The following is a 14295-nucleotide window of genomic DNA, read 5'->3' on the forward strand; positions in this document are numbered from 1 at the left end:
ACAGAGTACCTCCTGTACAGCAGGCAGGCATGGTGCCAGGTGTTTCATATAGACTTTGTCCCACTGGCCCTACCAGGTAGCACTGCCTAACCACACAGAGGTGTGCAATCTAAAGCTCAGAGAGGTTAAGCAACTTGTCCAAGGTCACGTGAAGCCACAGCCTGTGCTTTCTCCACTAGCGGCATTCTTACCAAGGGTGGTCCCTGCCATCCAGAAATGGGCATCACACTGACTGAGGACATCACTAGTATTCAGCACATGGGAAGAAGACTGACAAATGTCCTGCAATGCCCAGAGAACCTTAAGCAACAAAGAACCATCCTGTCCCACATGCCACTAATGCTGCACTGATGACCACCACCAGACTGTGATGAATGAAGGGGACAGCGTTCCTGGGCATAACACCAAGGGTTGCTGTGGCCCAACTCAGCAGAAGTCAGAGCCCACCGCCTCCAGGGACCAGTGCAGGCCACAGCAAGCCTAGACAGCACAGTGAGCTGGAAGTCACATAACCCCACAGGCGCCCAACCTGCGGCTGTGTGGCCTCCCCCCTCCACATACAGCCAACGGGGGAAAGCACCTGAGCTCCCACGTAGGGAGCGGACAGAAGGATCAGGTGAGGAGCAATGAGGGAGTGTGGTCAGCCTACTCAGGGGTTCCAGGAGGCCCAGGTACAGAGATGTCTCGTGTCCTCCCTTTAAAAGGAATTCTGAGGAAGAGGGTCTGGCTGTGGGGAAAATGGATGAGTCTAAGGGACCAAGTCTGTTCCCACCCCTATCTCTAAGGGACAGAGGAAGGGAGTGAGAAGGGGGTCAACTGAGGAGAAGGGTGTGCTGGTTTAAAGAAAGGACTCACTGAGTCTTGGAGTGGCACAGAAGAGCAGAAAACCCTCCAGAAGGCCTGAGATGACCACGCTGATGGCAGTCACCCAACATCCCAGCCTGCAGGAATGCTGGGCTTGAATTCTGGCTCCATTCCTTATTGGCTAATTGGCAAGTCATTTAATTTTTCTAGGCCTTAGTTTTCTTATCGCTAAAATGGGGATAATAACAGTACTTCCCTCTAGGATTATCATGAATCTTAACTAAGTGAATAGAATGCTGGGCTTTACAAGTAATTGCTATTATCATTGTTCCCAGGGCCAGCTGTAATAAAAGAGGAAGAGAATCAGGATGTGAACCAGAGGAAGGAAGGACAGGCCCTCCCTACATCCCAGAGACTGTGACAGCTGCTAGTCACACCAAGGCCCAACACCGTCGGGAAGGGTGCGAGGACCGGGTGAGGGCTGGGAAGCAGTGGTGTGGTAGTGGTGGGGTTCCCAGAAAGACTCCATGGAGAGTCCTGCCTTACCTCTGCCTGGCAGCGTCTGGTACCTGCTCTCGGGGCCCACGAGTCCCAGGGAGGGCGAGGCCATGTCCCCACTGAAGGTCGCCAGCTCAGGCTCACTGACATATGACCGCAGCTCCACCTGCAGGCAGAGCCTGAGGCTGTCATACCCGCTGGGTGTCAGGCCACCTTCCCTCTCCCCACACACAGCGGGGCGACCCCTAGGGCCCTGCCTGCTCACCCTCGAGTCCCCGTTCACACACTGCCCCTGCTCCCGGTCTCGCTTCCTCTCGTCTGACTGCCGCTTGAGGCCCCTCACTGAAGTATGCCGGATGATGGTGGCCTCCCTCGGCAGAGGGGGCACGGCCGGGGGCTGGTCCTCCGGGCTGTAGAGCTCAGGCAGTGGGGGCCTGGGAGGAGCCTCGTCATCCTGCTCAGGAGAAAACCCCGAATGAGTGTCAGTGAGAGGATGCTGAGGGGCGCCATCACAGTGATGGCCCAAACAGCCGGAGCTGGCCGCCTCGGCCTGCAGAGCATAAGCACCTCAGCACAAAGATGCCAACACTTCCCCTGCTGAGGGTTGAGCCATGAGCACGCCTCTGCTCCAACCCCATCCTTCCCTCTGATTCACACATCTTGTGTGTTTCAGAGTGTTGACTATACACAATCCAGAGCCCAGTCTCCTGGGTCCATGCTCTCCCTCCACTGTTCAGGGTGCACCATAAGGGGAGGCAGGCTGGTAACTGCACTTATTTGTCTGTTTATGGCAGCACCCCACCACCTCCACCCGACCCCCGGTGCTCAGACTGAGCTGGCTCATTTTCCCTGCACAGTCTCTGCGTCCTCCCTCCAGCAGGCGGGGGATCTGAGCAAGGACAGTAGACATCCTCCTGCCCTTTCTATCAAAAATGTGCATGGTTACAAAATATTTCCTCCTTCCTGACTCAGGCACTGAATAGGCAGTTGAGATGGGTGACTCACTGCCTTCCCTGCAGCCCACTCCCTGCACTGTGATGAATGTAACTATTTTCCTTGAACCCCCAGTCCACAATGCTCTCTCAAGGCTGTGGCTTCTCTACAGACCGACGGCCTGGCCCCCGGCTGCCACAAACACCCACTTCTGGCACAAATGACCATCAAGACTCCTTCCTCCTAAACGCCCCTTTTCTTGGTCTAATTTTGCTTTGTTTTTCAGAATTTTTCACAATTCAGGGAAGGGTGCTGCAAGCTTGTTTTGCAAAGGTTTATCAGCATTCTTTTAAAGCAACACATTTCATTGTTGTGAGAAGTTTAAGCCGCCTACCCAAGATACCCATAGGCTCTCTGAGCATCAGTAATTTCCAACCCTGACAAGATCTTAGAACCACCAATTTGTAAAAAGCCCCACAGAAAGATACACACAAACCTCTGATTGCCTTTCATTGAAGGCAATAGAATGTCTCACGATAGAAGCTGGGAGGGAGACATTTTACATATTTTTTATATCCTTTTATTTTGCACCCTTTCAGGATACTGTCTAATAAAAACATAAATGACATTAAATACAAGAGAAACCAAACAAAATGAAAGAACTACAGCTATATGCACAGGGAACCATATTCAATATCTTGTAACAGCCTATTACGAAAATGAATATATATGTATAACTGAATCACTATGCTATACATCAGAAATTGACACATTATAAACTGACTGTATTTCAGTAAAAAATTTTAAAAAAAAAGGACTACAGCTGTATGCACCTCTGGTAGAAAGAGAAAGGGCCTGCACTGAGAAGGGTCCCACAGGCTCCAAGGGCTTCTGGTTGCTAGAAAAGCTCAATTTCTTGGTCTGGGGGTTGGTACAATGTAAGTGGTCTCTATTACTATTGCTAAATTATATATTCATGCTTTATGTCAATTTCAGGATGCATATCATTATTTCACAAATATAAATATAAAACAAGCAATTTAAACGACAATTTAAGAAATGAACACACATGCAGTACTAGGAGGGGATCCAGGCAGCCCTCCCGTTTCCCTTTGCTCCTCGTCCCAGCTGGCAGCAGCCATCTGCCCCCGTCATTCCTTCTATTTGTTTTGCTATTTTCTACCTCCTATTTGGTGGCTGCTGCTCCATGACTCTCTGATCTGGCACTGGGAAGGAGATCTCAGGACGAAGAAATTCACAGTGACCCTGGGTCCCAGCACCTGTCTTCTAGCTCTGGGCCCTGGGCTGTGGCTGGAAGCAGGTGGACAGTGAGGACCAGGTACGGGAGCTTGTGTGTTTCAGCCACCACTGAGCACCGATCTCGTCAGATGTCCTAAACACACACGGTGCCCAGGCAAAGCTCCTCCAAGCCCTTGTTGGCAAAAACCTGGGGGCCCCATTCCAAGGTCCCCTTTGCCATAGCTCCCCTGTCACTTGGACCAGGCCCCTCGTTTTTCCCAGCCAAGGCTGGCCTGGCCCTGGAGACATGAGCCCTGACCACATCTTCTATTTCCTTAGAGCCTCCTGTGCTCCCAGATTTGGCCAAGGGCTTGGCCCTTCTCCATGTCAGGCAAGCTAAGGTGCTGGCCTCAGCAACCTCATGGGCCACAGGCCTGCCCTGAGGACCAGGGCTGAATGTCTAATTAGACGTCAGATGGTACAAAGAATGGCCGGGAAATGCGGATTGGATCCACTAGCATGGAGACCTTATGCAAATGTTAACACCCTAAGACCTCAGTTCTCTTGTCTGTGGGATGGGGATACTGCCCTTCCCGCCTCTACTCCATGATGCTGTTGTGAAGATCATGTGCATCCTCACAACCCAGCACGGTGCTCAGCTACAGGTGAAGATAAGGACGCTCTTCTGCTGAGATGCACTCACTGCCCACAGGTTTGTGTAACCGCAGATGTGCACAGAGCCCCGCATAGGGCAGGCACACACCTCCCTGCACGATTCAGATCACAAATTCCGCCCTGCTCAGTGCAGTCACTTCCTCTTACTTGGCCTCAGCCCTCTCAGCTGTAAACGGGGAGGGCTGGGCTAGACCACCTCTCAGGGCCCTTCTAGCTCAGAGAGACTAAGCACAACGGCAGGGCCCCCATCACTCCTTAAGTGCTCACAGCTCAGGAACCCCTCAGGACCCTGCCTGGTTCTGTCTCCCCAAGTTTCCTAAAAAGCTTCTCTCCCAAGAGAAGCTGACCTGAGGACAGAGAGGAACAATCATCCACCAGAAAGGAAACGATCATGCTCGGCTCCTGGTCGTCAATACTTACAACTTTGGGCTTCATCTTGGTTGGTGAGTGCAGGGGGGACGTCACCTTCCTCAGCTGGGGTGGGTGAGGTCGGTACGGCACGTAAGTTTGCAGCTGGGGGAACAGCCGAACCTCCAGAGGGGTCCGCACTGGGCTGGTGGGAGGGCTGGGCTGTGGGGGCTGCTTGCTCTCAGAAGTCGAGAGTGAAGGCACAGGCGGGTGAGGAAGCAAAGGCACCGTTTTTCTCTCTGAGAGGCACGGAGGGAAGCAAAGGGTGTGATGGAACAAAGACCCTCTTCCTCGGAGGACACAGGAGTGATTTACGCCATGAAGATCCAACCTTCCCAGGGGCCATCCCAAATCCCTGGGTGCTGGCCTCCAACACCCCCACCCCCAGGAAGATGGCCCGCTCACCCGGATTTTTGACCGATTCCACCAGGATTCTAAAGTTCTCTTTATTTGCACTCAGGCCTGCAATGACATCTTCAATCCTCCAGAGATCTTTCTGTATCTGCGATTTCTCCTGAGGAAGATGAGGCCGGTGGTTCATTTCCTTTTTAGCTCCTTACCAGAATGCTGTCATTTCAGACAGAGCCCCTGTCCCTGGGGGTCAGTATCCCCTTTGGAAATCCCACCAGGGCTATAACCATGCCTGCTTCGCAGCTCCCTGGGGAAGTGCAGGCATGGAAGATGCCCAAGGTCCAGGGGAGAGATTTCAGAGGATTTCGCTCACCTGTTCATCTAATTTAAAAACACTGTCTTAAATACTGTATGATTCCACTTATATGAGGTTATCCAGAGTAGCCAAATTCAGAAACAGAAAGTAGAAGGGTAGTTGCCAGTGGCTGGGGAGACAAGGGACTGGGACAGTTGTTTAATGCGTCCAGAGTTGCAATTTTGCGAGATGAAAAAATTTCTAGAGATGTGGGTGTATAATAATGTGACTACACTTAATACTACCAAACTGTACACTTAAAAATGGTTAAGCTTGTAATTTTTATTTTATGTGTATTTTACGATTTAAAAAACAGACTGTCTTAGGCAACCATGGCAGAAGAGAAGAGAAGGCAAGGACTAGAGGTTACACTATCCCCAGGATATAAAGAGCATCTATCCAAGGATCTGGGGTTTAGTTAAGAGTACATGGGCAGTGGACAGTAAGTACCTGGCAGCAAAAAGGAATGAATATATGTGCTGCAACATGGATGAACCTTGCAAACATATGTCACGTGAAAGATGCCAGACACAAAATTCCACATATTGTATGACTTCATTTATATGAAACGTCCAGAATAGGTAAATCCATAAAGACAAAAGTCGATTAGTGCTCGGCTAGAGCAGGCGTTGAGAGCTGGGGTGGGGATGGGGCATGGTTGTTACTGGGTACTGGGTTTCTTTCTGGGCATGATGAAGATGTTATACAATTAATTGTTGGGGATGGTCACACAACTCTGTGAATGTAGTAAAAATCACTGCATTTAAATTTAATTCACTTTAAAATAGTGAATTTTGTGGTATGTGAATTACATGATAAAGCTGTTATTTTTTTAAAGCACAAGGGAAAAAGAGCCAGGCTATGTGACCTCACTTTGAAAGTTACAACCAAAACCACCTGGGAAGAGGCCCTAGAAAGACGTGAGCAGGGGTCACGGGTATCTTTTAATTGAGTTGTTTAAACATCAGATATGGTATTCTTCTAATTTTAAAATTATCATGGTCCCACCCCATGGACTTAAAAAGGAAGGCTCCACTCCCCTGTCTCCTCTGAGGGCACCTGGCCACCCTTAATTGGAAGAGTTCTCACACGTGTGTTATTTACGGATCTGCCCGATTCTGCACCTAGACCACTGCTCCTGGATACATCCCCACAGGGCTGGGTACGGAGCAGATTCTCAGTACATGTATGCTGAATAAATAAAGGACCAACCACATAAAGTTCCCTGATCAAATACTGACCAACAGCTGTGACAACAGACGTCTGAGGCCTCCCTCCTCAAGGGGGCTCACACTCTCATACTCTCCCCACCCTTCCAACGCCAGTGCACGTCCTCAGGGCTGTAAGCAAATATGAGGCTTGATGCTCAGCTCCACACTGAAGTGCAAGTGTCCTACGACAGATGTACGCCTGGGCAAACGGGTCTATCTCTAGAGCTGAGGTCTCTGAGCAGAGTGTTGGGAACAGGTGAAGGACGAGCCTGAGGCTTAAGTCATCTCTCTCCTCCCTGGCCGTCTACCTGGCCTACTTCTGTCAGTTCACAATGCTGCCCCCGTTTTGCCTGTCACCCCCACATGTAAAAGAAGAGCAGAGAGGAGCAAAGGCCAGAGAACTTCTATGTCTCCCCAAGGACGATGGAATTTCAGAACTTAATGACCAGGTGAATGAAGCTTTTGGGGAGCACAAGGGTGGGGTTTCACCCCTGTATCCTCACATCACACTGTGCAGGAAGGCTCCTATGTTCCACATTCAGCAAAGGCTTGAACTCATTGTCCAGAAGCAGGGACACCTATAGGTCGCCTCACCTATTACTGACTCTCACAGTTCCCTGGAAGTTCTTTTATCCTCCGGTTTCCCTGCCCAGTGGCCATGAGGATCTTCATAAATAAAGCTACTCATCTTTACCAAAAAGGCCATGGATTTTCTCACAGCCAAACCTGGCTCAAGAGAAGTGAGTTTCCCAGCCCCATTACTAAGAATTTGCATCTGGGGCTGCAAGCCTGTCTCCAGTGTCAATGATTTATTCAGGACTCTAACAGCTTGTCTGGCCTAGAATTACACCAAAGAAGTTAGCATGGAGCCTGCTCAAAGAAGGGCTTTGTGAGCTTCCCAGGTCACTGTGACACCCAGGTAAAGCCTGGGCAATGCCACCAGGCTGGGTGGAAATAGAGCTGCAGGAACCAGGCTTCAAATTGGCCTGTCACCTAGTAACTAACAGGGCTAGGTTCTCTAGAAGTCTGTGACAAGACCTATTTGGTTTTTGGAGGGGAAAGAAGGACTGTGGACCTGCTGTACATTAAATCATTGTTAAATAAGGCACAATAGAAATACAGATAGCCAATAATCATATGAAAACCTACTAGTATTTAAATATATGCAAATTAAAACAAGATGTCCTTTTTTAGCAGGCAAGCTGGCAAAAACTAAAAACACTGATAACATCAAGTGCTGGCAAGGATGTGGTAAACAGGTTCAGTGCTCTCATGCACTGGAGTGGAAGGGCAGATGAGTGCAGCCCTGCAGAGAGGGATCTGGCAGTATCTGCCAACATTTAACATGCACACTCATTTCAGCCCAACAAGTCCACTCCTAGGAGCCTATCTTAGAATGATGCTTATAAACAAGCTCAAAAAGGCAGTTACATAAATGCTCATTGTGACACTGATTATAAAAGCAAGTCACTGCAAATAACTTACATGCCTATAGGGGAGGAATGGCTAAATAGAAGTATGGAGTATACATACGAAAAGTACGAAATACAATGTAGCAGTTAAAAACTAATCTCATTGACTCAGACCAACAGTGTCCAGTACAATTTCTGAAATTACGGAAATTTTCTACAATCTGTGCTGTCCAATATAGAAGCCACTAACCACATATGGCCACTGAACACATGAAATGATTCTAGTGTGACTAAGAAATGTATTTTTACTTTTGGTTAATTTAAATTAATTGATGTTTAAATTTAAATAGCTACTGTTGTGGGCAGAATAAGCTTGGGGGTATCTTTCCATAACAAAGTTATGACAAATAATGTGTAAGTATGATTCCTCTTTAAGTAAACCCAACTCCCCCTGCAGATAAATTATATGATACTATGTATGTATATACATTTGGAAATGTGTAGAAAATGATCTGGAAGGCAACGCTGCAAACTGATGGCACTGATTATGTACAGGGAAGGCGATGGGTCTGGGGCAGAGAGAGGAAGGGAGGAGGAGCTTTTGCATCCTTTTTTGGTTTTGCTTCTCATTGTATAAATTTTTCAGAGAGATGCATTTGTGTTATTTGTATGATTAAAGAAACATAAGGAAAGAAAAGCTAAAAAAAAAATTCTGCTGAAATTCATGTGAATCACTGAAGTCCAAGAAGGTAAGTATTATGAGACAGGGCAGTTGAAGGAACAAGTAACTAGAAAACTGTTTGAAGGACTTTGCCAACAATATTCACCTATTTATTTCAAGCCACTACGTTAAATGCTGGGGATTCAAAAAGAAGAGGAAAATGTTAGTTCAAATGAAGGCAAATTATGGGGAAAAAACAACAGCTACAGAAGCTAGACAAAGTCTGGGTGACCTCATAGGCCAACCTTAGCCACAGGCAAGAGTCTCTTCCATGTGGGCCTGGACCCGGCTCTCTCGGACCAGCTCCAAGTGGTGAGTGGAGGGACAGCAGTGCCTGGGAAAACCTCCTGGTCCACAAACCTAAACCCCCTCTCGAATTCCTTCTCTTTTCTGGGGGTGATGCTGGTGTCTAGACAGTCAACACATTCATTAGATCACTTCAGTGAAGAGCCCTGGCTAGAGCTAGTTCATCAGTTAGCAACTCTAGCTCCTAAACTGGCCCAGCACAGGGCCCTGTACACAAGAAGCCTCAATGCTTGCTGAATTCAAATAAACTGAATTTATGTCAGGGCCCTGAAAGAGGAGACACAGATCTGAAGTTGGGTTTGAAAGTGGGTTATTTTCCATTTTCAAAATCTTGAGGGTAGGGTGGAAGCCTGGCTGGGCACCCCAATGAGGGAACACTGGCAGCAGAAGGACCCAACCCGCCGCAAGAAGGAAAACCACACAGGCCTTTCATTCGCTCACCTTTGGAGGCAGAGGCAGCCCTCAACGGGCACCCTGGCTTTAAAGTCGAGGAGGCAGGGCTCTAAGGCTGCCTCTCCTGAGCGAGGCAGGGGCCGCAGCCACAGGCATCACCCAGCCTGGCCTCCAGAAATGCGAATGGCCACCTGAGACCAGAAGCGCCTCGATGAACGTGAATTCACACCACCGATCCGGTGAGGGCTTAATGACATCAATCCCCAGGAGTCAGGGAGGGAAGGAGGCGGGGCTTCCTGCTGCTAAGTGAGCAGCTAGGACCCCAAGACCGGGCCAAGAACCACAGAAGACAGATGACCCTCAAGTCTCCGTAAGGTTCTTAAGGTCAGAAGCATTGTCTCCTCTGAGGGAGACAGTAGTCACAAATGATCAGTACAGTACAGCATAGTACTACAAATGATCAGTAGTAAAACCTCTAAAAAAAAAAAAAACCACCTAAGACCTTGTCTTTGAGAGCGGAGAGGCAGAGGGGGCTGAGCTGAGGCTTCTCACAACTGTCTGGCTGGGGAAGGATTCCCCAGAGGAGAGCCTGGGGTGTGAGCGGCCCCCACAGGGGTAGACTCTCAGAAGAAACCAGAGCTCAGAAGGGATGAAGAACCCTTGGGTCACCTGGAAAAAAAAGGCTCTTCTGTGTTGCTCCTGCAGCGTCTGTTTCAGCTGCTCCACATCTCCCTCCAGCTTCAGGTATTCATTCCAGGCGTTTTCCATCTCCTGTGGGATAAGGAAGTGCTTCTCATTCTCAGTGGCCCCCCAGAAGGGCCCATAAGCACCTGTGCTCCTGCCCTCTGCTGCCCCAGCCGGGAGAAGGGGAAGGGGAGCCCAGCGAGCCCCAGGCAGGCCTGGGCAGAGAGACAGGGTTGTCTTCTCATTCATGCTCTGACCCTGGCCACCTGCCCTGTGCCCTCTCCCACCCTTGAGGATGCTTTGGTTCTCAGCTCCAGCAGACAGGGCCTGTATCACATCAGATGTACAAATAAAAAAGCAGAAATTCTGACATCTTAGAATTAACTGCACACGGATCAGGGGAACAACATGGCAGGCTGTTTTGAGACATCTGATCCTTTGGGTGTCACTGTAGCCATCCAGGAGTCACTGATAGAACAGCTTAAGGCACCAGTAGAGACAGACTTGTCAACCCAGACAAAGTAAGCTACAGTCAGGAGGCAGCCTGGAGGAGTTCTGCTACTCCAAGACTTTCACCCCTGGCCACCAACTCAACTACAGCTTGGGAGATGAGAAAAGTGGCCCCCTGGCTAGCCCATCCTGGGAAGGGAACGGATAGGGTAGGGGAGTGTCTGCCATCCTCCACACCCTCTACGCACAGTGGACTCTCTGGAGAGCTCTGCCCGGATGTGGACAAGGTCCTCCTGCAGCAGCCTCTGCTGGTAGGCAATCTTCTCCAGGTGCTGGGGCTGGTCTCGGTACTGTTCCATCTGTCTGTGCAAGACCTCCAGCACGGATTCTAGCTGATCCTGCATCAGACCAGGGCCAAAGAGCAAGAGGATTGTTCAGGACAGTCCCTTGAGACTCTCCCACCATGCCAGGAACTAAACAAACCTGCTGGATCTAATTGAGGCTGAAGGGCCAAGATCCAGCCGGGGCCCTGAAAGTCAGGGCCTCTGATTCCAGCTCTGACTCTGCCCACTGGCAGGACTCCTGGGACAAAGACGTAACAAATTTGTACCTCAGATTCCTCATCTATTAAGTAGGCCGAAGGCCATCCACTTCCTGTGGGATAAACTATGAGGCTAAACCAACAAACAGATGGAAAATTTTCTAAGCTCTTGAACAAAGAGTGTATTATATAGAAACCTTGAGCACCACAAACATAATGCCATTTAAATGCAGAAAAGAAAAAATTCACACTGAACATCAGTGGCCCCTAGACCACTTCTCCCCTCCCACCAGAGTTGCTTCCTCTATTTCCCAGATCTCAAGGGGAAAGGGGCCTTAGAAAGTGAAAACCCCTGCCCTGTTATGACTATGGCCACCTTCTCCAAGGCAGCCCCCTTCCCTTGGGTTTAGGGGCCCGGGGTCATCACAAATAAGCCAGTGGAGCCCTCCGCTCCCAGGCTCACCTCACAGGGCCTCCAAGGAGAGACGGGCCAGGGCAGTATTAAGGTCGGGGAGGTGGTACCTGGAAAAAGTATGCTGAGGTCTCCCCATACAGTTTCCTCCAGGTTCAGATAGAAGCTCCACAAAAAATACCCTTTAAACCCAAAGACACTGTTCTGGATACACTAATACCTGTTGTTCAATACTAACATGAGACTAGGCTACAGAGCGGAAAGACAGGATGACAAATCCCACACCACCCAGCCCAAGATTATGCAAAACTGGTGCATACTTTGTTCTCCTTGAGGGCTCGTATCTTGTCTTCTAAGTCCTGCAGGATCCTGTCTTGTTCACAGAAGACACTCAGTTTGACCTGTGAACAGAACAGGTTGGAGAGGGCCTGGGATGATGAGAAAAGGGCATGGCCTTGGAGTGTGATCAGAAAGCCGCTGGCTACAGAACCACCTAAACCCTGCCTGACACTGCCACCCCGGGTCTGGAGGCAGCAGGCAGCCAAGGGGTCAGCCTGTCACTCCGCTCACTCACATCAATGTCACTCTCGGCAATCTTCACCGGCTTCAGACTTCGGTCCTTGAGAAGATCCCGGCCTGTCATCTGGGAGGTGAACAATTTAAAGGAGATTTAACTACAGGGTTCAGGATCAGAACTCAGGAAGAAAAGTTAGCCCTTTAATGGGCAGCTGTGGAAGTCTTGGCAGTGGCAGGTAGGGTCACAGCATGGAAAGGGCAAAAAACTTGGGCAATCCCTGCTTTACTTTTATGTGTACTTCATTTTAGGGAAAAAACAAAACCTTTTTGAGATCTTAGTAGTACTCATAAATTTCTCCAATGAACAAAAACAGACTTTCAAGTTACAGTATCTCCAGTGTAAAAAGCTTAAATTTGCCCCAAATGAGCTCGATATGAATCTCAAAAGATTTGCCATTGATTTAAGAGAGAGTTTTGCTACTAAACCTGGGGTCAAACTCAGATAACAGAAGTCCATGACCCCCACCCAGGGCTGTGGGGTGGGTAGACCAAGAGGAATGAGCAAATCCCCTGGGTATCATCAAGCTCTGATTTAAGAACATTTGAGCAGCCCACCTCCCCATGAGTAAGACCAGCCCCCCTCACTCTCCACTATTTGGGAAAAGGATCTGGCCAAGGGAAGAAAGAACCCAGTGAATGCCTGGTTGGGGTTTTCAACTGATCCCTGAATAGCTAAGGTTAGGCCGTATTTGTAATACAAGTTACAGGTCACCCTGTCCTGTCAAGAAAGGAAACCACAAAGCAGTAGGAAAAAAGAAAATCACTCAAACTTAGGCGCTAGTGGAATCCCATATTTGCCATCTTTCCCGGGACCCAGTGTGGGCGACATGTTGCCCATCTCTCACTGACCCATACGAGACCAAGGCCTAACTCTTGAGTCCATGTTTTCATTTCCTCCAAATCTCCTTTTTGCCAAAAGCTGTGCAGGGGCAGGGGGACCCTTTTCAAAGACGCACCCCCACAGCTAAGCCATGGTCAGGGACAGCTGGGTCAAATGTGCCCCGTGTAAGGGAGGCCGTCTTGCTGAACTCCATTTTGCGATCTGACCAGAAAAATGGAGGGTGGAGCTGACCACAGCAGAGACAGGTGGTGTGTGTACTTTGCAGCAGGTCCCAGTGTGGATGAACACACAGCCGCTGGAGGCATGGCCCTCACTTTCTCCCTGCTCTATCAAGTTTGTGAGTGTGAATCACAAGCAGAAATATATTAGTAAATATTCCCCTCAGAACTCAAGCCAGCCATGTATTCAACTGGCCGACACTCCCTTCTCCCTGACAAGTGTCACCAGCAAGTCCAAAGGTCAAGGTCAAGGGAGAAGCCCTCTCCATGCCTTGAGCTGAGGACTGCGCCTGGGCTGTAGCCCCGCCCCCACCATTCCGATGCTCTGGTGGCACAGCAGAGGACAGGGACCACTGTCTTCTTCATCTTGGTAAAGTCAGCCCTGAAAGGAAGGCGTGGCACACTGGAAGGCACTCGGCAAAGTATTTACTGCCTTGCAGGTAGGTCAAAGGGAAATACATGCAGGTCAGTCCTAGAGAAAGAAGAACTCCAAATTCTGCTCCTCAAACTGGCAAATTATGTGTACATACAACCATACACACAGTCACAGAACACACTGACCACAGCAACAATCTACAAAAAACAGACTGTGCTGGCTCCTTGGGGACAAGGGGTGGGGGGTGCAGGAAAGGAGGGAGGGTTATTAATCACAAACAGCGGAATTTCCCAGACAAGACTTGGGCCTTTAAACCCAGGGGAACCCAGCAGGTAGAGGTGGGGAAGTCTTCGCTGTGTCACAGTCCTTCATCAAAGTGAGGGGCAATGAACTTGTCTACTCTCCAGGGCGCTGACCCTTGGTGCATTTCCCAGGAAGAAACCATTTTCAAGTGGAGACATGCTTGGGGGATTTTTCCTCTTAGCAAAACTCCTCCCTTTATGCCAGTGAAGCTTTTTCCAGATGATATCTTTTTTGATACTGAAATAGCAAGGCAGAGACTCTAACTGAGCAGGGCCTCATTTACCCAGCACCATCAGGCAAGGAATGAGGTGTTTCTACACAAAAAGGGCACTTTCAGAAAGCTGAGTCTTTCAAACTTTTTGATGGAAAGCCTTCTAAAAGTATGTCCTTCACTGCCTTCACAGAATACTGAATATAAATTCAACCTTGTGGGGGATGAATCAGAGTCATGATTATAAAAACCAGTAATGCAGAATTTCTTAGAAGTTCGTGTTTAGGACTACTTGCCTACTTGGTTAAATGTTCCCAGATTTCCGTGCTTTCACTTCCACTTCAGACTGACGTGTTTCTTTTCTCTCTCAGGATGTT

The 14295-nt window shown here is 49.1% G+C and overlaps 1 protein-coding gene across 16 annotated transcripts in view; it reads right to left on the reverse strand.

Moving 5' to 3' along the window:
- Nucleotides 1–14295, reverse strand: part of PLEKHA7 (pleckstrin homology domain containing A7) — a 195089-nt gene that overhangs the window by 17730 nt on the left and 163064 nt on the right. For all 16 annotated transcript variants that reach the window (XR_012076601.1, XR_012076599.1, XR_012076598.1 and 13 more), the window contains 8 exons: nucleotides 11968–12036; nucleotides 11714–11794; nucleotides 10689–10838; nucleotides 9976–10077; nucleotides 4963–5071; nucleotides 4570–4796; nucleotides 1568–1756; nucleotides 1351–1468 (listed from right to left, as the gene is read on the reverse strand). Coding sequence is in view for 13 of the 16 variants with exons in the window: in XM_072969604.1 (XP_072825705.1) it covers nucleotides 1351–1468; nucleotides 1568–1756; nucleotides 4570–4796; nucleotides 4963–5071; nucleotides 9976–10077; nucleotides 10689–10838; nucleotides 11714–11794; nucleotides 11968–12036 (1045 nt within the window). In the remaining 3 variants the exon portion in view is untranslated. The remainder of the gene's footprint in view (nucleotides 1–1350; nucleotides 1469–1567; nucleotides 1757–4569; nucleotides 4797–4962; nucleotides 5072–9975; nucleotides 10078–10688; nucleotides 10839–11713; nucleotides 11795–11967; nucleotides 12037–14295) is intronic.

Source organism: Vicugna pacos, chromosome 10 (genome assembly GCF_048564905.1).
Source record: "Vicugna pacos chromosome 10, VicPac4, whole genome shotgun sequence".
NCBI classification, from domain to species: domain Eukaryota; kingdom Metazoa; phylum Chordata; class Mammalia; order Artiodactyla; family Camelidae; genus Vicugna; species Vicugna pacos.